At 35.4% G+C, this 24,238-nt stretch overlaps 1 protein-coding gene across 6 annotated transcripts in view; it reads right to left on the minus strand.

The window, feature by feature from the left end:
- KIDINS220 (kinase D interacting substrate 220) overlaps positions 1–24,238 on the minus strand; it is a 99,122-nt gene that overhangs the window by 66,804 nt on the left and 8,080 nt on the right. For 4 of the 6 annotated variants that reach the window (XM_088026307.1, XM_088026305.1, XM_088026304.1 and 1 more), the window contains 8 exons: positions 16,884–16,982; positions 16,063–16,161; positions 11,517–11,615; positions 10,465–10,566; positions 7,727–7,825; positions 5,251–5,448; positions 3,168–3,266; positions 1,153–1,251 (listed from right to left, as the gene is read on the minus strand). In XM_088026307.1, the coding sequence (XP_087882433.1) occupies positions 1,153–1,251; positions 3,168–3,266; positions 5,251–5,448; positions 7,727–7,825; positions 10,465–10,566; positions 11,517–11,615; positions 16,063–16,161; positions 16,884–16,964 (876 nt within the window). In that variant the 5' untranslated portion in view covers positions 16,965–16,982. The remainder of the gene's footprint in view (positions 1–1,152; positions 1,252–3,167; positions 3,267–5,250; positions 5,449–7,726; positions 7,826–10,464; positions 10,567–11,516; positions 11,616–16,062; positions 16,162–16,883; positions 16,983–24,238) is intronic. The other 2 variants (XM_088026306.1, XM_088026303.1) reach the window with 1 other exon arrangement.

Below are 24,238 nucleotides of genomic sequence, written 5' to 3' on the forward strand. Positions count from 1 at the left end.
GAAAAAATGCTTTTCCTTTCCCAACCAATCATTTGTATCAAAATAATTTTATATCACTCAGCCAAGAATGGATATGCCCAGCTCCTTAGCAGCCATTTCTGGCAACAGTCCCCTGCCCCTCATTGATTTGGCTATTTCCCAGTTTCTACCGTTGGCACGTGGGCAGCCCCTCCAGAGACTACTTCCCATTCACACCACTCCCCACCAACCAACCCACAGCTTGGCCAGTCAATGTCCAGGCAAGAAAGTGCCTAGATTTTTCAGAGATCTTTACCAGCATCACTTCAGTTCTCTGTGCACCTAAGGACCCGTGTGTAACAGGAAAAACAATTTGATACAAGAAGTGTGCCTCTGGAAAAACCTCAAAAAAGTTCATGATTGCTTTTCAAAATCAAATTAAGGGATATAGGAAGAGACCATAGTTCAGCAGTGAATTAGGAGACAGAAACCTGGTCAGAACCCACAGATGGTCACAGTGGCTGACACATAGGTTTAAAAAAAAAATTATTATCAAGGAGCCACCCACACACCAAAAGGTATCCCAGGAAACTTTCTGCCCTAGGGCTCTAAAGCTACCATAGTATAGGAAGATGCTGGTCCCAATCTCTAGCAGATAAAATAGGAGTATCTTATGAGTGACTCCACAAGTTTGTTTATTCATTTAGAATTCGTACCAATTCAATTCAAATATATCCATTCCAAATACATTTTCCCCATGGAAAACTATTACACATAAGGTCAAATACAATCACTAAAGTCTTATATAGGTTTTATATTTTTCACATGATTTGAGCAAATAGATTAAAGTGACTGGTTTGGGGAACCAAGAACCACTTACACTGGTCTTTTAAAAGAAAATGTGTTCTGCATTCCAAATAAAAGCATAAAAGTTCTGAAAAAAATGACCTGTCCACAATTTATGAAGAGCTGATATTTTCTGAAAGTATTTCATTAAAGTAACACATTACACACTATATTTTCCTGTGAATAAAGAACTTCTGGAAGGATACAAAATTACTCCCCAATTTAATATAGATTATTACCAGTAAAATCAGTATAATTCTGATATCAAACAAAAGACGATTGAAAAAAATAAGCAGTACTAATATTCAGCACTGGGTATTGCTAGGAGAACAGAAATGTCCTTGATACCTTTGTGCATATCTCAGTGTCAGGATTGCACTGTAAGATATCTCTCACCATTGTTGCATTTCCTTTCTCTACAGCCCAATACAAAGCAGTTTTGTTGTCCTATATAATAGAAAAAAATCAACAATCACTTCATTTAAGATACGATATTGGAAACTGCTATTTGTAAACATAAAACATCATTTTTAACATTTCTGCCAGAATACCAACAAACAGGAAATAATATTAACCCTTATTCTATCTTGGATTTACTCTTAAGAAATTCTTTATGAAAGAAGCCTAAGAAAACAGTATTACTTGATGTAGAAAGCAGCAATCCCACATACCTGATAAGGTAAAGTATGCTTTTGTTAATGTGGTCAGATTTCCGGGCTGTGCAGTGGAAGTTGTCAATACCTGAGCTCATCCTTGAACAAGTCAAATATTCTGCAAATATTATGACCCTTGGCTTTTCATCTGCCCAATCTTTTCAAAAGATAATGCATGAGAATGTACTACACAAACAGAAGGTGAATTTTTTTTTTACCATGTTTTCCTTTCTTAATCCTCACCCACCCTGCATCCATTACACCAATCCTGATCTGATCCTTTATAATCCCATCTAGTTCAAAAACCAAAAATTGATCCAACAGACCCTGAAAGGAGAGCTAGAGAACAAAATAAAGTGACTAAAACGTAGGAAAACAGGCTTGACAGACAAAAAGGAATTAGGTAAACTCTAAATAGGGGATCCAGTAACCATCTTTTAGTGAAACTATGATTTTAACGCCAAAGACAGTCACTGACTTTCCAGGGCTGCCACACTAAGTCTCCCACACCAAACTTTCCTGGTAGAGTTCCCCACCTCAACAACGTGCCGTAGCTTCCCAACGTTCCTGGTCTGGCCCTCAGACCTCTCCAGCCCTGCCCCTTTCTATTTCCCATGCCACACTGTCTCCCATGCCACACTCCCCACCGGCCCGCAGCCAGCCAGACCTTTTTGCCAGCTAAGGAGTACAGTCTTTCACTTCCCCGTTTTCTTGAATTTCATCTTATTATTCCACTATCCTTGCCTAAAATACCAGGCTTCCTTTTTCTTTACCTATCTAAATCCAACCCATCTTTCAAACCTTGCTCAAATTCTACCTTCTCTCAAAAGCCTTCCTTAATGCCTTCTTTTCCCACCTCAAGACTCTTACAGTGGTAAGTTTCACTAGCCAATCAATCATATACTATCTTATACCAAAAGGCATCACTTTGTATGTTTATGTAAAAACACAAAAATAAACATAAAATAAAGTAAAACCTCCTTAACTAAAATACACATTTCTTACAAGGCAAGGGTTTCATGTTAAGTCCCTCATAGCATTTGGCATAATATTTGTTAGTTTGATTCAAAAATAGATTTGGATACAAGCTAAACTCAAGGGAAAACTAAGTAGAAATGTAGGCTGTCCAACAACAAAATGGAATATTAAGTAGATTTTTTTTTAACCTAAAGCTCTTGAAACATTGGATAAATTCACAAGTTTAGGGGAGGTTTACCTAATCTTAGTAACCTCTGTAGCTCTGTGAGCTATGACTGCCTTAAGCAAAGTCCACAGGCACTATCAAGGGGTCCTAGGAAAGGCAAGCAGAATGGGGAAGAAGGAAAAGAAAGATAAAACAGCAAGAATGGAAGAACAACACATGGATGAGAAAGACAAAACAGAGGGAAAATACTAAAGAAAATAAACTGGATACATTCAAAGTATCAGCAACTGTCTCAGTATCATACTACTCATTTCAGGATTGAATATATTTATACACTAGTAAGAGAGGTGTATTTGAAAAATATGAGCTTCGAACATGCTCTAATGTCATCTAACGTGACATTAAGAGAAATTCTGTAATAAGGGCAGTCAAACTTAATATAGGCATCCATTAACTATATTAGGATCTACTAGCTCATCTCCAGAGAAAACTCAGAAAGACATTGTTCTCAGTCAACATGCACAAATGATGGTGCACAATGACAGCAGCACAGGAATCACACACACCTGTCCTCTAATGTCTATATCAGCATATTTCTGGAGAAGTGCTCGAACGATTTCCACATGACCACCTCTGACAGCGCCAATCAACACAGTATCTCCACTCTAAAAAGATCAAAAAAAAAAAAAAGGTAAACTGATAAAAGAACAAATAAACACTGTTTTGAAGTTAATTGTATATTAATAGATATTTCTCTGCAAATTTCTTGGGAAAAAGAGTATCTCAAAATAAGAGAAAAATTTTAGTTAACTAACATTAATACCAGACATTAATAGCCCTAGAGTAAGAGATAGGTTATACCTCAAAATGAGGACTCTTAAATTCCACGACGAAAGTTTAGAAAGATAAGTTACCAAGAGCAATAAGCCATACTCTTTGAAGGTGACTGACTTCCCACTATAAATGTAAAATTAAATTAAATGACACCAGAGCTGTCAATGAATCAAATGAACATTGAGAAATAATACAAAACCGTTGGACTAATGCTATATGATGAAAGCCATGGATTATAAAAAAGGGAGTTGTACGGCTACGGCTGTCAGTGAGTTTATAACCACATTTCATTAAGGGATAGGGTAGTTCCCAGACCAGTATCCACAGTCATGGCAATCTGGCATTACAAGCTAACAGTGCATAAGACTGACCCATTCCCCATGACAAGGATTAGATGAAGTTCATTACCTCATAAAGACATCTCTTTGCCCTAAAATTATATTTACCAAACAACAATCATTATTAATTATATCTTCCTACTACTTCAAATGTAAAATGGCTATTCTGGCAATGCCTGCCTAATTTTTTTTTACTCTAAATTACAAATCAGTTGTAGGAATTTGAGTTGGGCAAGTCCATGAGCTGTGGCTCATCTCAATCCTTCGTGGGCCTCAATGGGTTATAAATCAAGATGCAAGTCCTTGAGGATTATTGAATTTAGCACCCTGTGTAGTATCTTAACTACTACATTAAAAGCAGAAATAAATGCAAAGCAAACCAATTTTAGTTGAGAATGTTAGCATTAATATGGTGCCAGAGTAGTAAGTTAATAAAAGGTTATAAATATCTCATTGCTTACTATGTGCCATGTACCGTTCTAGGTATTGGGAAACAAGACAGACAAGTTCTCAGCTCTAGAAGAACTGACAGTCTAGAGGAGACAGACAACATAAAATAAACACAAACAAAAAATTAGACAAATGGCATGTAAATAAATTAAAATATAGTGATGACATAGAAAGTGACTGGACTGTGACTTTGGATTGGGTCACTGAAGATCTTTCTGAGGAACTCATATTTAAGCTGAGGTCAGAATGACAAGGAGGAGGCAGCCATATAGTGATCATGAAGATCAGCATTCCCCACAGAGCATAGCTGGTGCAGAGGTCCCAAAACAGCAACAAGAGCAGTATGCTCTAGAAAGGAAAAAAGTTAATATGGTGGCAACCAATTAAAACAGAGGGAAGGGAAGTAGACAGACACAGGATGTGTTCTGGAGGTAGAGCCAAAGGGACCTGCTGAAGAATTAGATGTGGTAGGTGGGGATGAGAAATCAAGGCTAATGCGTAGAACTTGGGGCTTTAACAACAGGGTGAATGGTGATGCCATTCACTCAGATGGAGAAGACTGAAGGAAAAGCAGGGTTGGGATGAACCAAACAAGACATCTGCTTTGCTGTAACTTTTAAAGCCCATCAGACACTCAAGCAGACAGTTCGAGTTGGAAATAGAAGTGTAGTGTTCTGAGAAAAGATTAGAGCAAGAGGTACAATTTTGAAAATTCTAAGTATAGCTGAAGGCTTGGGAAAGTGAGTAACACCAGCCATGAACAACACTACAATCACAGACATCAAGGACAATTACAGACTAATAGTACATGTGACATTTTCAGTAACAATATTATTTGACAAAGATTAAAAACAACACTCTTCAGAAAGATTGCATACATTTTAACTTCTTAGTTTTAAAAGTAGAAATAAAATTTATCTTTTATTAAAACAAATGTATGACATACATGAAGAATCCTGAAAAGGTGTGAGAAGATAATCTTCCATTATGTTACCACTAGAAGACAAATCTCAAATAGGTAACCTACCCTATCAGGTATGTTCACATATGTTCCGGCATCGAGGAGATCCTGTACAATCTCTGTATGTCCCTCCTTTGATGCAATCATCAAAGCTGTATTTCCATCCTTATCTGTTAAATTTACATTTGGATTCCTCTTCAAAATTTCTTTTACTGAGTGTGTGTAGCCTCCTTTTACTGCCACAATCAGTGCAGTCATTGAATTCTAAAAAACAAAAACAAGCCCAAGAAATCAGTATAATCTAGAAAACATATGATTTATGCCACAGTCATAAAACTGATGTTTTCAAAAAGGTGGTCTATTATTAAGAGTGATTTCTGATAATGAAATGCCAATATAAATAGTCACATACCAAAACTGGCTAGGAAGTCTATTTTCTGTTTTTGAAGATACATTAATTTTCTTGAGTCAACAGGACAGTTACAACATTCAACTCTTCAAATGATAATCTGAAATTGGATTCGCTGACAATAAACAGACCCTCTCACTAATATAATGAGATGAGATGGGATGATTCAAAATGAAACACATTCTAAATTAAATAATCCAAAATAAGGTCAATCAGGCTTCAAACAAAGAATTGTTTATAATAAAAATCTGTAAAACAATGAATCATGGAACACTACATCAAAAACTAATGATGTAATGTATGGTGATTAACATAACAATAAAATTTAAAGTAAAAAAAAGTATAAAAAATCTGTAGGAAAACTGAAGTACAACAATGAATTAATAGCTACAGGATATTTCAATAAATTATAATATATTCTTCTGTCTTTCACAGTGATCTAGAAACCACATTTTCAAAAATGATCTCATTTTTAGTGGTTCTTTTAAAAGTTGCACATCTGGGCGCCTGGGTGGCTCAACTGATTAAGTGGCCAACTCTTGATTTCAGCTCAGGTCATGGTCTTGGGGTCCCAGGATTTAGCCCCCCATCAGGCTCTGCACTCAGTGGGGAGTATGCTTGAGGATTCTCTCTCTCTCTCTCTCTCTCTCTCTCTCTCCCCCCCCGTCCCTCCCCCTGCTTGCATGCTCTCTCAAAAAAAAAATAATAAAATAAAATCTGCATATCTAATTTATAACAATAAATCACCTAATAGAAGAACCTGACTCATTACCAAAAGAAGTATTAAAGTTGCTTCCTGAGAAACTGATCTATATTGAGATGTCATATAATCTCCTTATTGAAATATTTCAGTCATTAGATCAGCCCCCCAAAATGAGTCATAATTCTCTCACATATTAAGATAGCCTTTTAAAATCCTGTAAGAGTCAAAAATCATAGAAATAAGCCACTTATCCACTTGATAAAACTGTCCAGAAAAAAGGAAAGTGAAAGGTATGAATTTCATGGCTGTCTAAGAATCATGCTCTTTCTCTACATAGCACTAAAAATATTATATACTCCATAAAGGTCAGCAATTAGTAGCTTCTGCCAATATGGAAAACAGGAGGAATTGGTTGATATTAAGCCAAGTGTGATTTAGAGTTCATTTTGTTACAATGCAGCCAGAGATTTGGTAGTAACCCTTCTAAATACTTTATGATCCATCTCACATAATACTTAATTTTACAAAGAATACTCTGTATTAATCATTTCTTGAACATAAATAGCATTTCCTTTAACTATAATCTCACAAGTTCAACAGAAAAGCCATCCGTTAGGCTTCTCCAGAACCCTGAGCACATTTGGCACAGGGCTGCAGGCACAGCAGGTGCTCAACAAGTTATTAATAACTGCTACTTGGTAGGATGTATTGAACCAGTTTTTAAGCTTTCTACGTTTTGACCACTGATTTCTGACATTTTTAAATCTATTAGAGGAGGAAAATAAGTCACAGCTAAAAATATACAAAAATTATAATATTTTAAAATCTTAAGGAAAAGGTATTTTAACAGGGCATAACTTTTTCCCACAATTAACAGTATCTCAAACTATTTGATTTAAAGAGTATTTCAAGGGGCGCCTGGGTGGCTCAGTCATTAAGTGTCTGCCTTCGGCTCAGGTCATGATCCCAGGGTCCTGGGATCGAGCCCCGCGTCAGGCTCCCTGCTCAGTGGGAGGCCTGCTTCTCCCTCTCTCCCACTCGCCCTGCTTGTGTTCCCTCTCTCACTGTCTCTCTCTCTCTGTCAAAAATGAATAAAAATCTTTAAAAAAACAAAATAAAATAAAAATAAAAGTGTATTTCAATACTGATTCAATCAATAGTAAGATTACTGTAAGATGTTCTTTATAGTTTTAGCCTCCCAAAATTTACACGCATTAACAATAGATCCCTAAAAGCATGTTTATAATACATACTATCTAGAACACAATATATTTGTCAGGATAATAGAAAGAAAATGCTTGTTTTTCTAAGTATCACTTAAGAACTACAGGAAAAATTTTCTAGACATATACTAAGAAAGAATATTCTCTCCCTTAAAACTAAAAACATATCTCTATTACCAGGGTTTATTAAACAGAAAATATACTTACAGCTCCTTCTTGATCAACATCAGCTCCCATGGCCAATAAATGTTTAACACACTCCAAATGACCCTTCCGTGCAGCCCAAACAAGAGGGGTAGTTCCATACTATAAAAAAATAGTAACAAATGTAAAATTATTATCAGAGCTGTAATAAAAGAAACTTTCTCAACACAAATTTTAATAAAACTCATATTAAGTATTCTTAAATTACCTTTTATACAAATTATAATTTCAATCCTAGATAAGCCATATTTTCCCCAGTGTCTTTCTCCTGAAGAGATGACTAACCGCTGTATGAAACAACTTTTATAATTAGTGACAATTTTTTCCATCATAAAGTCACATGGCCTCTAATTTTCAACAAGCTTTCCTTGCTTCCTGTATCTTGTGAAATACAATTTAAAGTCCAACAGTCTGACTACAGGCAAAAAGAGTAACAACCAAATGACAAATATAATTCTAAGTACTTTACATGGGTTAACTCATGTTTATCACATAACTCATCTTTATCACAAGAATAAGGAGAATTTGAAATATCACATTTTCACAGAGAGCAAATGAGGCCCTGAGAAATTAATTACAGGTTTAAAGTCACAAAGCTACTAAGAGGTAGAGTAAGACCCATAACCCCAACAGGCCTGCTTCAGTCTGTGCTCTTAACCACCACCCCCTAATTAGCCTCTAAACTTGATAAAATAAACTTCCTTAGAAACTGCACTTAAAAGCACCTTTAGCTGGAATGTGATTCAAAAGACATCAGAGAATTGTACATTATGCATAAAAGCAATGCTGTGTCTTTGGGAAGTCTGGCAATCAAGAGACATACCCACCGCGATCTTTAACTACATGAGACTACAGATTGAAATAAACATGTAATAAACGCCTACTTTCTATAATAGCTCTGTTCAACAAAACTTTCTATGCTGATGGAAATGCTCCATAATTCTGCACTGGCCAATACAGTAGCCACGAGTCTCATATGGCTATTGAGCACTTTAAATGTGGCAAGTATGACTGAGGAACTTTGTTTTTGTATCTTCTGTGTTTAGTACAGATACAGGGTACTGCACACAGTAGGTACTAAACATTTTCTCAAAATGCCAGAGTGACAGACTAGGTGGCATACTACCTGATTCTGGAGGGGCCTTGAATACCAGGTCATATAAACCATTTTTCAATATGCCAGAAGGAGAAATTAAAGATTTCACAATCATACTAAAGTGTCAAATCAAAAACATCAATAGAGAGAATCATATCCACTTTGGACATAAAATAAAACCTCACTAATCTGAATTAAAAGACAGCCTATCTTGATGAGCATGAGTGTTGTATGTTAAGTGATGAATCACTGAATTCTACTCCTGAAACCAACATTGCATTGTATGTTAACTAACTAGAATTTAAACAAGAATTTGAAAAGAAAAAAAAAATAGAAGACAACCATTCTGAATTAATGAACAGTCCCAATACAATATTTTTAAGTACCATATTATAAGTATTTGCAATAGTCTCTTTACAGTCCTTGTCAACCTATTATTTTAGGTGATATTTTTAAAAAATGAGCATAACCTACATAAAGTGTATAAAATACATCAGTCTAGGGGCACCTGGGTGTCTCATTTGGTTAACCATCTGACTTTGGCTCAGGTCATGATCTCAGGGTCCTGGGATTGAGCCCTGCGTGGGTCAGGCTTCGTGCTCAGCACGGAGTCTGCTTCTCCCTCTTCCTCTGCCCCTCCCCCACTTCTCTCTCTCACTCTCAAATAAAATCTAAAAAATAAATAAAATACATCTATCTTAAATGCATTACTTGATTTTTTTCCATATATATACACCCATACAAGCACCACCCAGATTAATGTAAGATGATTCCCAACATTCCCATCAGGTTAAGCAATATTATTTTACTTAAATTTATACTCAGAATATATTCCAATTATCAAAAATGTCTAATTATTAGCTATTTTCCTATATTTCACTGAATTGTTATTAATTTGAAAAGATTACAGTTACCCACAATGTGTCAAGTTCTAATTAAATAAATACTTATTAATATGTTTGAGATGAATGTTAAGGATTTAAAAAATGAATAGAACAAAATTCTGGGAAATTTTCTAAAGCGTATGGCAAATGAGCTGAGTGTGAAGGATGAACAGAAAGTAAAGCAGACGAAGAGGAAAGAGCTCTTCACACTGAAAGAGCACATGCAAAGGCATGGAAGGGCTAAAAACAGATGAATCCAGGCACCCACATCCTTTGGCAGTCTGGCAGGCAGGCAGTTTTAGGGTTCAGATGGCAGGAGAAAGGGCAGAAAGGGAGCCAAGGCCTGTCTACACACATCATACCAGGGATTGATGTCTTCAGCATTTTAAGTATAAGAGAGAGAGAAAAAAAAAACTAAACCTGAATTTTACAAAGATCATTCTGACAACCATACATAGAAAGCAGCTAGGACTGAAGGTAGGAGTAAGAGTTACAATAGAAAACTTCAAATAATGAAAACAGGAATCATCCCTATCTATTTTCCAGAGAATGATGAATGTGATGTAAAGAAAACAATGGAGGGAGAGTTACTATGTGTAAGGAATCCACCTATGAGATATCTATCTATATAAAATATATTCATATATATAAATAGAAGATTCACCAGCACAGTCTCATGAGATCATATGAAAAAACTTGCATTTAGACATACTGAGTAGACATAATATGAACTGGAACCTGGAAAGATCCTGCTGACCTACCTTATCAGAGCAGTTGACTTTAGCACCATTTTGCAGTAAAAGATGCACTATATCTGCATGGCCTCTCCCTGCTGCCCAAATGATTGGGTAAACACTGTACTGCTGGGAGAGAGGTAGGTGGGGAAGTAGGTAGAAAAGGAGATGAGAGGAGGGAGAATGCAAGGGAGGGAGGGAAAGAAAAATCTTTTAGGTAGATATTTACAACACACATTTGCTAAGAAAAGTAAATAGTAAAGGGAGTAATACAAAGTAATATTTTAAAAAACCAAGTTACAGATCATCCTCCACTTTAAAAAACATATTAATACTCATAAGACATAATCAGCTAATAAAATGTACTCAACCTTAAATACATATATTATGAACACATTTATTTTTACAGATTAATATATTTAATATGATTATCTAGCCAATAGGAAACACTATTAAGAGAAATGTAAAATAAAATCCTTCCATTAACTTACATAATCCTTCTACTAACTTGAGTAAGTTTCTCCTTTTTTAAAAAGCTTTACTGAGGTATAACTGACAAAATCGCAAGATGTTTAAAGTGTACAACATGATTATCTGACATATGTATACAGTATAAAAGGATGTCCCCCATCAGAAGGATAATCTCTCAATCAGCAGTCTGAGATCAAGTCTCAAACAGAACAGCAATGCATGTATTACCATGTAAAGAAATGTACAGAAAAATGGTATGGATATTTGGTAAATACCCTTTTTCTTTAAATTAAGTTTAGATTAAGAATGCATACCCACAGAATACAGGCAAGGTGACTTAGGGATTTCAAAAATCTCCTTGTGAAATGTTATATGTTATAATTAACATTTAAGCTCTAAGAGTTGCCTTTTTGTTGATAAAAACTGAGAAATAAGCTTAGCCTGAGAAAAAAATTCTCATTGTGATTTGACATCACATCTTGCATTATTATTTTTATTAACATCTAGATAATTTCTTTCCAATCTGAAGTCTAAAATACAATCAGCCTTAAGTATTACCTAAAAGAACTTACCACTCATATTACAGTGAAATTTTTGTGAACGCTTACCAAACCAGTGACACTTGGATTGGCACCATGAGAAAGAAGTAATTCTACCACTTCAGTACGGCCTTTATAACATGCCCACATAAGAGCTGTCCATCCTCCCTAAGGAAAAAAGGGTTGAGGGGACAGAAAACTTATGGTCATCTCCAAGCACAAAATGCCATTAATGAAGTTCCTTCTTTGACTATTTCTACATAAAACCACTGTGTATGAAGGCACTACTATGTAGTTTTAAATCCCCAAGCTCCCCAGACAAATACACAATAGAATCTGAAATAAGTCAAATCTCTTAATTCCAAAATTACTCCAAATTTTGACTGTATCATGGAAACTAAAATAGAGAACATTCATGTTCGATTTTTCAAATTTCCAAGATTTATTTTGGCTGTTCAAAAATCTTTTCTTCAAAACACTTTCTATGTCCCTAGATTTCCTTGTATGAGTCTAGACTTTTTCTAGAGAGGCATTCTGGCAATCATATTCAACTCCTGCATTAAACACATCCTATAAATCCCAGATTATAGCACCTCTTCTTAAAAACAAGAGGATACTGAGGCAGAGGATCTGCAGGTCACAATTTCCAGCATGAATGAACAACATTATGACATTCTATTTTCTAAACTATAGGAGCAATTTTCTTTTCTTTTTTATTTTAAGCAATTTTCTCTTCAGCTATAATGCAATTCAGTAAAAAAGACCAATGTAATCAAATTATACAAATAAATGTTTTGTTTTTTTTAAACCAGTGTTTAAATCCACATTTGGTTCTGAGAATATAAATCACTTAATCCTTCTGAGTCTCTTTCATCATCACTAAAAAGGAGATTAAAAAATACCTGCCCTGATCTGAAAAAGGCACAGTTGTAGAAAGGGAAAACAGATCAGTGGTGGCAGCGGTTGAGGAGTGGGTAGAGGGGATAATTATAAAGGAGCAGGTGGGGTACTGCTGAGGTGATGGAACTGCTCTGTATAGAACATGGTGGTAGACATAAGACATGCACTTGTCAAAATCCAGGGAACTATACACCATAAGAGTGAATTTTACTGTATGCAAATTTTTAAAAAATCAACCAGAATATGGAAAGAAAAAATTCAATACAGACTGGACCAAATCAATCTAACTATACTACAAATGAATCACAAAATCACATAACTACTTAGAAGCTAACCTTAGGTAAGTTTGGAAAGCAATATTTTGACTGAATACTGTAATGTTAAAGACAGAAAGAACTGTACACAAACACTGTACTTAGTAGGTAAATCTGTTTCTCTCGGAGTATTAATTAGAAATTCTGGAACTGCTTTATTTGTATACTAGAATTGAACAAATAAGTAAATATACTGTGTAGATAATAGAGCCAGATTTGTCACCATCAGAGAAGAGTTACAACTTAGGGAAAGGGAAAAGGTTGTAACAAATTGGGTTAGCAGTATCAACCTGGTCTCTTAAAAAAAAAAAAATACAAACACACACAAATATAGAAATAGATGCATGTATATGCAAGAGTTAGTATACAGACATGTATTTTCTATGTCTATCCATTGAGAAGGACTACAAGTAGTGATATCCCAGTAACAATAAGCTCACCTAACACCTAAACCAAGATACTGGTTTCTCAATACCATTTTCCGATAAAAGAAACCATGGTTCCTTGGAAAACTGATTGATTCCAGGGCTGATAATCAGGAAAATAAGCCAGGAAAAATACAAGATAAACATGGGCCTGAAGTATATGATGCCAGAAAGTAAGGAAGTGCTTTAAAAAAAAAAAAGATAGGGTATCTCAAAAGGGCACAGAAGCTCCCAATGGCCAAAGTTGGAACAACCTGAGCAGGAAAGTAAGTACAGAACTAAATTATAACCCAAAGAATAAAATAAATGTTCATCAGACTATATATATATATATGTATAGATATCTAACTACATACAAATACATAGAGAGAGACATGGAAAGAGAAAGAACTCTTCCTTACAGAAGAATGCAAATTAATCATCGTATTGGGAATGAGGGAAGTAGAAAAATCACCATTAAAACACCACAGTAGTAACTGCTGCATGCAAGACACATTGGTAGATGTTAAAGTAAATGAGTGAAAGTTTAATCAAAAGCAGGACATTTGTATAGTTTCAAAGTATCTTCTCCAAAATACTTAGTAATTACAAAGGCGGAAACAGTAATCTTACAGTGAATAAATCTGGCCGACCATACCAAGAGATCAAGGTTAACATCACCAGTGACGGATTTGCTATCATGTACCTTGGTGTGGTGTGCTTAGAAGAGAATACCATCTCCATGCTATCCTTCCCAACAAAGCACAATCTCAATCTAATCATGAGAAACATCAGATAATCTAAATTGAGAGACATCCTAAAAATGCCAGAAGAGGGGGCGCCTGGGTGGGTTAAGCCTCTGCCACAGGCTCAGGTCATGATCTCAGGGTCTTGGGATCAAACCCCGAGTCAGGCTCCCTGCTTAGTGGGGAGTCTGCTTGTCCTTCTCCTTCTCCCTCTTCCCCCGTTCTCATGCACTCACTCTCTCTCTAATAAATAAAATCTTTAAAAAACTAAAATAAAAAAATAAGAGACAAAAATGCCAGAGGAGCAATCTTTAAAAGGGTCAAGGTCATGAAAGACAAGGAAAGGCTGACTATTTAGGTCAAATTATAGAACTTAGCATTTAGTCAATATTTTAATCTTTAAAATGCCTGCCCAGAATTGTTTTAATATCATGCTCTCTTTTTAATTTGTATAATGTTACCCTACACAAGAATTTAGGAGAAAACTATACCTGAATTTGCAAAATGAAAAGATTAGAACTGAATACCATTAGTTTAGCGCCCACAAAGGTCCCCTTAAGAAAAAAATCCTTACATTTAAAAAAATCCTCACTAGACTTTGAGATGTTATATCCTGGCTCTTCCTGAACCCACAGACAAACCCTGGCGGACACTCTCCTCCCCTACACAAGTCCCAGGGACTCTGCCTTCCCTCACAGCTCAGCAGTTACTACCACCCACCCAGTCCGTTGAGGTCAGGGTCCCTCAACACTAACTATTCAGGGAGACACAGCCCTCAGTTTCCCCAATTGTGGTGTTTTAAAGCCAAACATTAAGACCCTGTAAATATGTTAAAAGATGCTGCTGTAATTACTTAGGGGAAATAAAGAAACATATAGAAAACTAAAAAAGCTTAAGATCATTTTGTACAAATCTTACTAAGTCTGACACATTCATAATGTGTCCTTTATAGTTCCTAACTTCCTATTAATATATGTGGAAGAGCAATAGAGGAGAAAACTTTTGTAGTAAGGCAGACCTGGGTTCAAAACTCAGCCTGATTGCTTTGGGCAAAGGGTACTTCCTCCAGTTTCAATTTCCGGAACTATATACATTGAGAACAAAATGCATCCCTAGCCCAGAGGATTGTTCTGAGAAGTCAACTAACCATAGAGAAGCTAAAGCACATAAAGAGACCAGGCATAGAATAGGTACCTAATATTAATTCATCTGATTAACTGGTTTGGGTGCCTTTAATAAAATATTGAGAACTAGGTACCTCCACACATTTCCTTTCTACTTTATATCCCAGTAAGATGAGAACACCACATTTTACTCTCACCTGCCATACCGACCCATCCTCTGCCTAGGTTACTGACATCATGATCTTCTCTCCCTAAACTTTTATAGCAATATACTTTAACTTCTTTTCAGAAATAAGTAGGATATAAATAGTTCTGTTATCTTCCTATAAAAATAAGTATGCCACCTACTTCATTAAGTTTGAGAATACATTTAAGATTATAGAGATAAACATACTGTGTAAATTATAATTATAATATAATAGTAAGTACAAGATGGTAGAATGCTGCAGTTTCTTAAAAACTCAGACCGCCTGCACTTCATATCAGCAAAGTAGTATGTTTTACACGTCAAGGCAGATCAATTCCTTCCTCTCTTTCACTGTTAAAATTAACTTTGGAAAAGGCTGAACATTTCACAGAATAAATAAGCTAGAAATGATCTCGTTCTTCATCTTTATGTCTTAAGCAGATGCCAGGAGCAAATAAGAGCTAAGACAATTAAGGGTCATATTTTGTTAAACTTGTAATGTGTACAGACTAGTAATGTGCTCATGCCTTAACACGATTAACATTTTTTAAATTTATAAGTATTATTCTGAAAATTATAACTTTAAACAACTGAAAATATTTTTAAAACTATACCGTCCCTCTTAAAGTTCCCCTTAAAGGAAACCATTCTCTCATATAAGCTTTAAAACATTGATATATTGGAAGTTAATGAGTTGTTTTTAGTAATATTTCAGAATTTTAAACTCTGAAATAAACTGAAAATGATGACTAAGAATATTCTACAATGGTCATTATATCCCCCGGGTTTTCACACATTCTTGAGAGTTGTTTCAATGCCCAGCCCCAAATCCTAAAAGATTATAACCGCCCCCCAACAAAAATACAATGTTCCAGACATACCTATTACTGTTAATAAGATTCCAGCTAATTAAACAACACACCATAACCAACGTACATACCATATCGCGGTGCTCCAAGTTGACCCCACATTTAAGCAGTTCTTCCACAATGTGCATGTGCCCTTCTTTTGACGCCGATATAAGCGCTGTCCAGTTATCCTTAAATGCACAGTCACCAATGTTATCATTTCAAAACCAAAAATAACAATCCAAAGTGAGGAAAAATAAATTTGAGTTTACATACCAAATGATCATACCAAACTGACATGATTTGACCCACTGTGAACTACTCTAAAATAACACTGCAGCATGAGCTCTGTTAAGAACATATCTGTGCCTCAGGCAGTGGTGCCGCAGTGCTTTCACAACTGCTTGGTCAGTCTTTTCACTGGACGTCTAATCATATACTGTGTTTTTTTTAAAAAAGAAAAGATGACTATCAAAACCTTAAAGCTAATCCTTGTGGCTGGCAACCATTACAATAAATTGAAATTAAAGAGCCTGTCATCAGATTTAAGAGCACATTCGTAGGCTATTAAACTAAGGTGATCCCATATGATAAATTTAGAAACTACGTGATAAAGAAAAAACTACTGTCCTTTTTTTTTAAATAAAGGCTACAAGTATCCAAGTATATGTGCTTCTATTCAGCCAGTGCCATCCATATACGAACATGAAGAGCTGAGACCTTTCATTTAAAGTAAAAATTTCTCTCCTCCATCACCCCTTTAAAAAACTGACTTAGCATATTACTAGTCAAAGTTAAGATAGATCTGAAAGAACAACTGTAATCTACTAATTTTGAATCACTTCTTAAAAACAAAGAGCAAAGTTAAGGAAAAGAAAAAGACAAAAAATAAGTAGATTATTTTAATATATACCAAATCTTCCAGATTGCAATTAGCTCCATTCTTAATTAACTCTTTCACTATTTCCAGATTGCCTTGCTCAGCAGCTATCATCAATGGGGTCTGGCCACACTAGAGAATATAAAAGACAAAGAAGGCTTTATGAAATGCCACAGTTAAATATACCACAGTTACGTTTTCACAACAGTATGTTAAACATTGTTTACAGAATTTCTTAAATTTAGAAACACCTTTGAAATCTTAAGTTTTCAGTTTGGTAATAATATAGAAGTCAAAGAGAAAAAGAAAAAAAATTTTTAAAGATTTTATTTATTTGTCAGAAAGAGAGAGAGGGAGAGAGAGCACAAGCAGGGGAAGCAGCAGGCAGAGAGAGAAGCAGGCTCCCTGCTGAACAAGGAGCCTGATGTGGTACCCAATCCCAGAACCCCGGGATCATGACCTGAGCCAAAGGCAGACACTCAACTGACTGAGCCACCCAGGCATCCCTGAAACATTTTTTTACTACAGCATTAGTAGCCTGGTTTTGGCACTACAATTTCATTCAAAGTAAGTAAACATGAATACTAGGCTCTGAAAAGTAATTAGCACAATATATATAAAAATCTTAGCATATCTATAATACATTATATGTTAAAAAAAGAAGAAGAAGATAGCAGGAAGGGAAGAATGAAGGGGGGAAATCGGAGGAGGAGACGTACCATGAGAGACTATGGACTCTGAGAAACAAACTGAGGGTTCTAGAGGGGAGGGGGGTGGGGGAATGGGTTAGCCTGGTGATGGGTATTAAAGAGGGTACGTACTGCATGGAGCACTGGGTATTATATGCAGAAAATGAATCATGGAACACTACATCAAAAACTAATGATGTAATGTATGGTGATTAATAACATAATAATAAAAAAATTAATTAAAAAAAAGGTGCATATTGCCTAAAATTAGTGATCCATAAGCTTCCATTCTGACTAGTGGACCACAATTGCATTCTGGGTTGTCAGAATATGGATGTACCAGTTTATTTGTCCATTCATTTATTGAAAAGCATTTTGTTAGCTTCTGGTGTTTGGTTGTAAATAAAGCTACATAAACATTCAAAAAAAATAACCAAATTTTCTAACTATACCAGATAAAATATGATATAGAACATGATTTTAACTGTATATATAAGATGTTCATCAGGACAAGAGAGAGGAAAAGTAAAACAATAAATAAAAACAATATAGGTACTATATATAATATATATATCGTTTTTTAAGACCTCCCTTAAAACCTTAATTCATTAAACTAAAGCTTCTTCTCATTACACACTTGCCCAGCCTGCATGCCTAGAATGAGCCACAATAGTGAGAGACAGTACTTCTGAGCTCTGAGACAGTGCGGCAGGACCCGGGCAGCCAGGTCTGGGATGGGTTCCCTCCAGCAGCAAGATTCATCTACCCCAAGTACAATACACACGTGGTCAATCTTCTGTAAGTGCCACGGTATGAAACAGATGAGCAGCACTGGGCTAACAGTGATAGTACTAAAGGTTTACTAAGGTATATGAGAAAAAATTTACACCCAAAATTAAGTTCAATTAGACAAATATTTATTTAAGCATCTACTTATTATGTGTGTATCAGTGTGGGGGAAAATATCTGTGATTTTTTATAATGCTAATATGGCATCGTTTCTCTGCCTAAAATCCTCAGTGGTTTTCTATTGCTCTTTTGGATCAGAACCAAAATATTTACAGTGGCCATGGCAGGACTACCTCAAAACTTACTCCATGCCATTTCCTCCTCACCAACATACCCTTAAGCTCTTTCCCATCTCTGGACACTCACACAAAGTTTTCCCTCTGTCCCACCCAATTAACTGCCACCCATCCTTCAGCTCTTGGGTCAAACATCAACCCTTCAAGGAAGCCTAACTAACCCCTTCTAATCTTCCTTTACTATACTAATCCTTGTTTGTAATTACTTATATTTGTGTGATTAACAACTGATTATTGTCCATTTCTCCTAAGGGCTCTAAACTCCATGAGGGTGAGAAGCATGTCTGTTTTTTTTTTTTAATTTAATATTGTTTTCCCCAAAAAAGAGAGGCAAACCAAGAAAAAGACTCTTAAATATAGAGAACAAACTGATGGTTAACAGAGGAGAGACGGGTGGGGGATGGGTTAAAAAGGTGATTGGGATCAAGGAGTGCACTTGTCATGATGAGCGCCAGGTACTGTATGGAAGTGCTGAATCACTAAATTGTACATCTGAAAATAATATCATACTGTATGAAAAAAATAAACATAAGTGTAAATGCAAAAATAATAATATAATAATAATAATACTGTATCGCCAGGGTAAAGGACAGTGACTGTTACACAGGTACTCAAATATTTGTTGAGTAAATGAGTGAGCAAAGGCTCAAAGAATTTAAAAAAATCCGTCAGTGGCAACATATAAAAAAGCAAATAATTATAATAACTGACAAAGTACAACAGATGCTATTATAAGAATAATACAAGTAAAGAGTTAAATACAAATACTCGTTTAAACAAAGTACAAAAGTAAATCACATTAAATAGAGACATTCTTATATAACAATGGATACTAAATTATACATCATTCAACCAAAGTCATTAGCGAATGAGGTATGCACAAATAGATTTTCCAGGTGAAAAAATTTATCCTTTAAACATTAAATTTGATTATATATTTTATGATAACCATTATTTTAAAAAGCAATGCACACATTACTTACTACTTGTTAAACAGATTACCTTAAACATCATGTTTACAATTGAGTCATAACTACAGACATCAATTATTATACCAAGCTTGCCTCTGTCAGCTCTAACACCTCTTTGACAAACTTTCTATAGCATCCTTCTCCATTCTAATCGACTGAGATAAAAAGTGAGATAACAAAGTAACTGGTATAACACATAAATTAAAGCCAATTAATCCTGAATCCATGGCCCTAAGGATATATGAATTTTACATCAGAGTTTTCAGATTAGTAATTCCAGAGACTCAGAAGTTTTCTGTTTACTTTCTGGGGTCACATTCACATTTCAGATTGTTCACAGAGATAGGTGCTTCTAAAGTATGAGGGAAAAAATAACATAGATGTGCATAAATACCTATAACACAAATAAGAAAGATGGTATAAATTTGATTAACTAGAAACAAGCCAGACAAAAGACTTGAACAATCATTAGTTTCTCTCACAAAAACTATTATTTGTCTCTCCAGTACCCAGAGTGACAAGATTTTATTTAGGGGTAGCAATGTGCTCAGCTAAAAAAATCCACATTGTTCAGCTTCACTTGCAGCTGGAAATAATCCCATGATACTGCTCTAGTTAAGTCTCCCAGGACAGCTCAGTAATTAGACTAGCTCAGCCAGCATGTCTTTTTCCTTCTTCTTGCCCCATATGTGGACACAATGCTGGAGTTGTAGCAAGATGGCTGATACGCAGTCACCAGCACTCAGTGAGTAGTGGAGAGATGAGCAGAAGGAGCCTGGGAAGATATCCTGAAGCCATCATAACAATCTTGGAATGGTTCCTCCAGCTTGTCATCATGTGAGAAAAATAAGACCTTACTTTCATTAAGACACTGTTTTAGGAGCTATTACATGCAGTCCAATGTAATTCTCAACTGATACACCTTTTATACCTACACTAATCAAAAAGATAAATAATTTTCAAAAAAGGTTACCATGAAGTTGTATTAGACTTTCAAAGATAGAAGAAAAGTTACCTTATAAGCTAGGCCTTATAACAAAACATTTATTTATTCTATTAGTTCTTGCTTAACCAATCTTGTAACTACACTTGTGGAGATAGAGTAACTTAGAAACAGCCATGACAACTTTATTCTTCTGCTTCAAAATGAATCACTAAAGGCCCCTTCCATACCTAATCCCACACATCCCAGTAAACCCCAAGTCCATTGCTTCCCAAAATACACAGAATCACATACCTCATGTAACCCCTACTCCACTTATAATAACCTCAAGCCAAAACACATTAGAACAAACACTGCACCAAATGAAGTTTCCCCAATAGGTCCCATACTTTCTCAGCTTCCCAGAAGACTATAGTGCAAAAATATTTCCTATTCAGCATCTCTCTGCTCTTCCCAATTCCTAGGTAGTCCTACTTCTATTTATTTAGATGTACTAGACCTCAATAACCATTGCCCTTTAAAGCAAACCTTTGGAGAATATATACTTCTTCCAATAATTGTAGTGAAATTAAAACATTTTTAAATTCTCCTTTGAAATGTCCCTCAGAGCCTTCTTCTAAGCACATAACAAAATGCATCCCTTGAATTTAGATTCCCACTTCATTTTCTTAGGAGAATACTGTCCAACCTCAGCACTATAATCTTGTACCAAGAAGAGCTGAGAGTAACTTTCTGTTCTTTTCGAAAAGGGAAGAGAAGGGAAGGGAAAGGGAAAGGGAAAGTGAAAGGAAAAGGAAAAAGGAAAAGAAAGGAAAGGAAAGGAAAGGAAAGTCAAGTCTTCACTTCTCTACAAAGGGCAAAGATCTGCCATTATTGAGAATATTTACAGGCCACGAAGTACCTAGTTTACAAATAAAGCAGAGAGAAAAGAAGACAAGAAATTAGCATTTACTGATGACAGCCAATTGTATGCTAAACACAGTATGGCAATTTTCCCCACATTATTTTATTTTATTGATGTAATCTTTAAGAAACCTTTTCAAAACTGATGAAACACATTAACATAAAGTAATTAAATACTTCAAAGGGCAAGAAAGAAGAGAAGAAAATCCACACAACTTTACAGAATTCTATAAAGTTTAAATTTTATCAGAAGCTGTAGAAGCAAAATGCCAAAAAAGGCCTTGAGAAAGCTACTTTCTCTCCAACCCTCACATTGAGCCATAATTGAAAAATCCAGGTTGTTTCAAATCATTATTTTAAAACTCCAATTTCAACTGATGCAATACTAAACTAGATATAATTACCATTAATATCTGGGGTGCCTGGGTGGCTCATTTGGTTAAGCAGCTGACTCATGATTTCGCCTCAGGTCATGATCTCAGGGTTGTGAAATCGAGCCCCTCATCGGGCTCCACACTCAGGACGGCATCTACTTGAGATTATCCCTCTCTCTCTCCCTCTTCACCTCCCTCCACATGTGTGCTCTCTAAATAAATAAATAAATACTAAAAATTTAAAAATAAATACCATTAATATCAGTTAAATGCTACCTCATGCATGGTATCTAGTGAAGCTCTATACCAAATACACTTCATTCTTTTTTTTTTAAGATTTTTTTAATTTATTTATTTGACAGACAGAGACATAGCGAGAGAGGGAACACAAGCAGGGGGAGTAGGAGAAGGAGAAGCAGGCTTCCCCGCTGAGCAGGGAGCCCGATGTGAGGCTCGATCCCAGGACACGGGGATCACAACCTGAGCCGAAGGCAGACGCTTAACGACTGAGCCACCCAGGCGCCCCTACACTTCATTCTTTATGGGAATAAGAATAATATACTTCTGTGCTTATTGATGTGCTATATTTTTCCTAAGTGAAGCTATTTTCTCAGTAGAGAAAATGTCTATGAAGTAAAATTTAATCTTTTTAAAATATCATCATTTTATTATTCCAAATATGCTAATATAGGCTAATGACTTTTGTAAATAACTCTTTATAACAATCTCCAATTACAAATTTTCTCTCTTATCTATTTAAAACAATTATTGACAACACGTAATCACAGAAGAGTTACCTAACCAAAACATACTGTGTTCAATATAGAAACACTGAAAATATCGGCATATCATTAGATGAACTTATTCTGAAAACTCAAAGAATGGCAACAGAGCATAAACAGATTATAGCTTGAAATAGAACAGAGTTCAAATTTGGGTTCTACGAGATAATATCTGGGATAAGAAACTAAGGGCTTAAGCCATTTACCTGTAAATCAAGATAAATAACAGCATTATTCTTTACAGAGTTGCTATGCAAATTAAATAAGCTGATTCAGTAAAATCATTAACTATCATAAGGTTATTGCAATAACAAAATATCAAAATTTTATGTTAAGATTTCCTTATGACAATTAACATTTAATGAAATTAGGTACCCTATGTCAAAAATAATAATCATAATCATAAAGTAATAATTGCTGATTTCACAACTTTAAAAACATTTACAGTATTTGCATATTCATGTTCACAGCAGCACTATTCACAGCAAACAAGAGGAAGAAAAAAACCCAACTGTCCATCAACAGATAAATGCATAAGCAAAATTCAATGGAATAGTATTTAGCTTTAAAACGGAAAGAAATCAGAGCGCCTGGGTGGCTCAGTCGGTTAAGCATCTACCTTCAGCTCAGGTCATGATCCCAGGGTCCTGGGGTAGAACCCCGCATCAAGCTCCCTGCTCAGTGCGGAGTCTGCTTCTCCCTCTGCCTCTGCCCCTCCCCACTGCTCATTTGTTCGTTCTCTCTCTCAAATAAATAAAATAAAATCTTTAAATAAAATAAAGAGGAAAGAAATCTTGTCACATGCTACAACATGACTGAACCTTAAGGATATTATGCTAAGTGAAATCAACCATCACAAAGACAAATACTGTAAGATTCCACTTATATGAGGTACTGAGAGTAGTCAAGTTCATAGAAACAGAAAGTAGAAGAATAGTTACCAGGAGCTGGAGAGAGAAAGAAATAGGGAGTTGCTGTTTTACAGGTATGGAGTTTTAGATTTGAAAAAGTTCTGGAGATATTTCACAACATTATGAACTAGTCACACAACTGAACACAAATGAAATGGTTGGGATGATAAATTCTATATCTTGTCCCCATAACAAAAAAAATGAAACTCTTTACATGTCTACACACACAGATACATGCATGTACACACATACAGACATACATATATATGTACCACTCCTCATTCACCTTATCCACTGTCAAAAAAATTATACTACATTGAAAATACAGTTTTAAGAAAGTTTTGTTTTTTGATTAAGTTTATTTATTTCTTTATTTTTAAGTAATCTCTACACTCAATGTGGGGCTTGAACTCACAATCAGAAGATCAATGGTCACATGCTCTTCAAGCTGAGCCTGGCTCAGCTTAAGTTTTATTTTTCTTGAATTTTATAAAATAAATACAAACTTTGGCACTTAAATAATTCATACTAAAAGTTTTTTAATCCCTAAAATGCTGTACTGTGGTGCTTCACGATGAAATAAAATCAACAGTTTACTTATTTGTATTGTTGAATAGAAATATCTAATAGAAGTTAATGAAAATGGTAAATATATGGGGGCCCCTGGGTGGCTCAGTCATTAAGAGTCTGCCTTCAGGTCAGGTCATGATCCCACGGTCCTGGGATAGAG

The sequence above is a fragment of the Eumetopias jubatus genome, unplaced genomic scaffold (genome assembly GCF_037043125.1).
Source record: "Eumetopias jubatus isolate StellerSeaLion01/CBP00866 unplaced genomic scaffold, mEumJub1_p1.0 scaffold_9, whole genome shotgun sequence".
Lineage (NCBI taxonomy): Eukaryota > Metazoa > Chordata > Mammalia > Carnivora > Otariidae > Eumetopias > Eumetopias jubatus.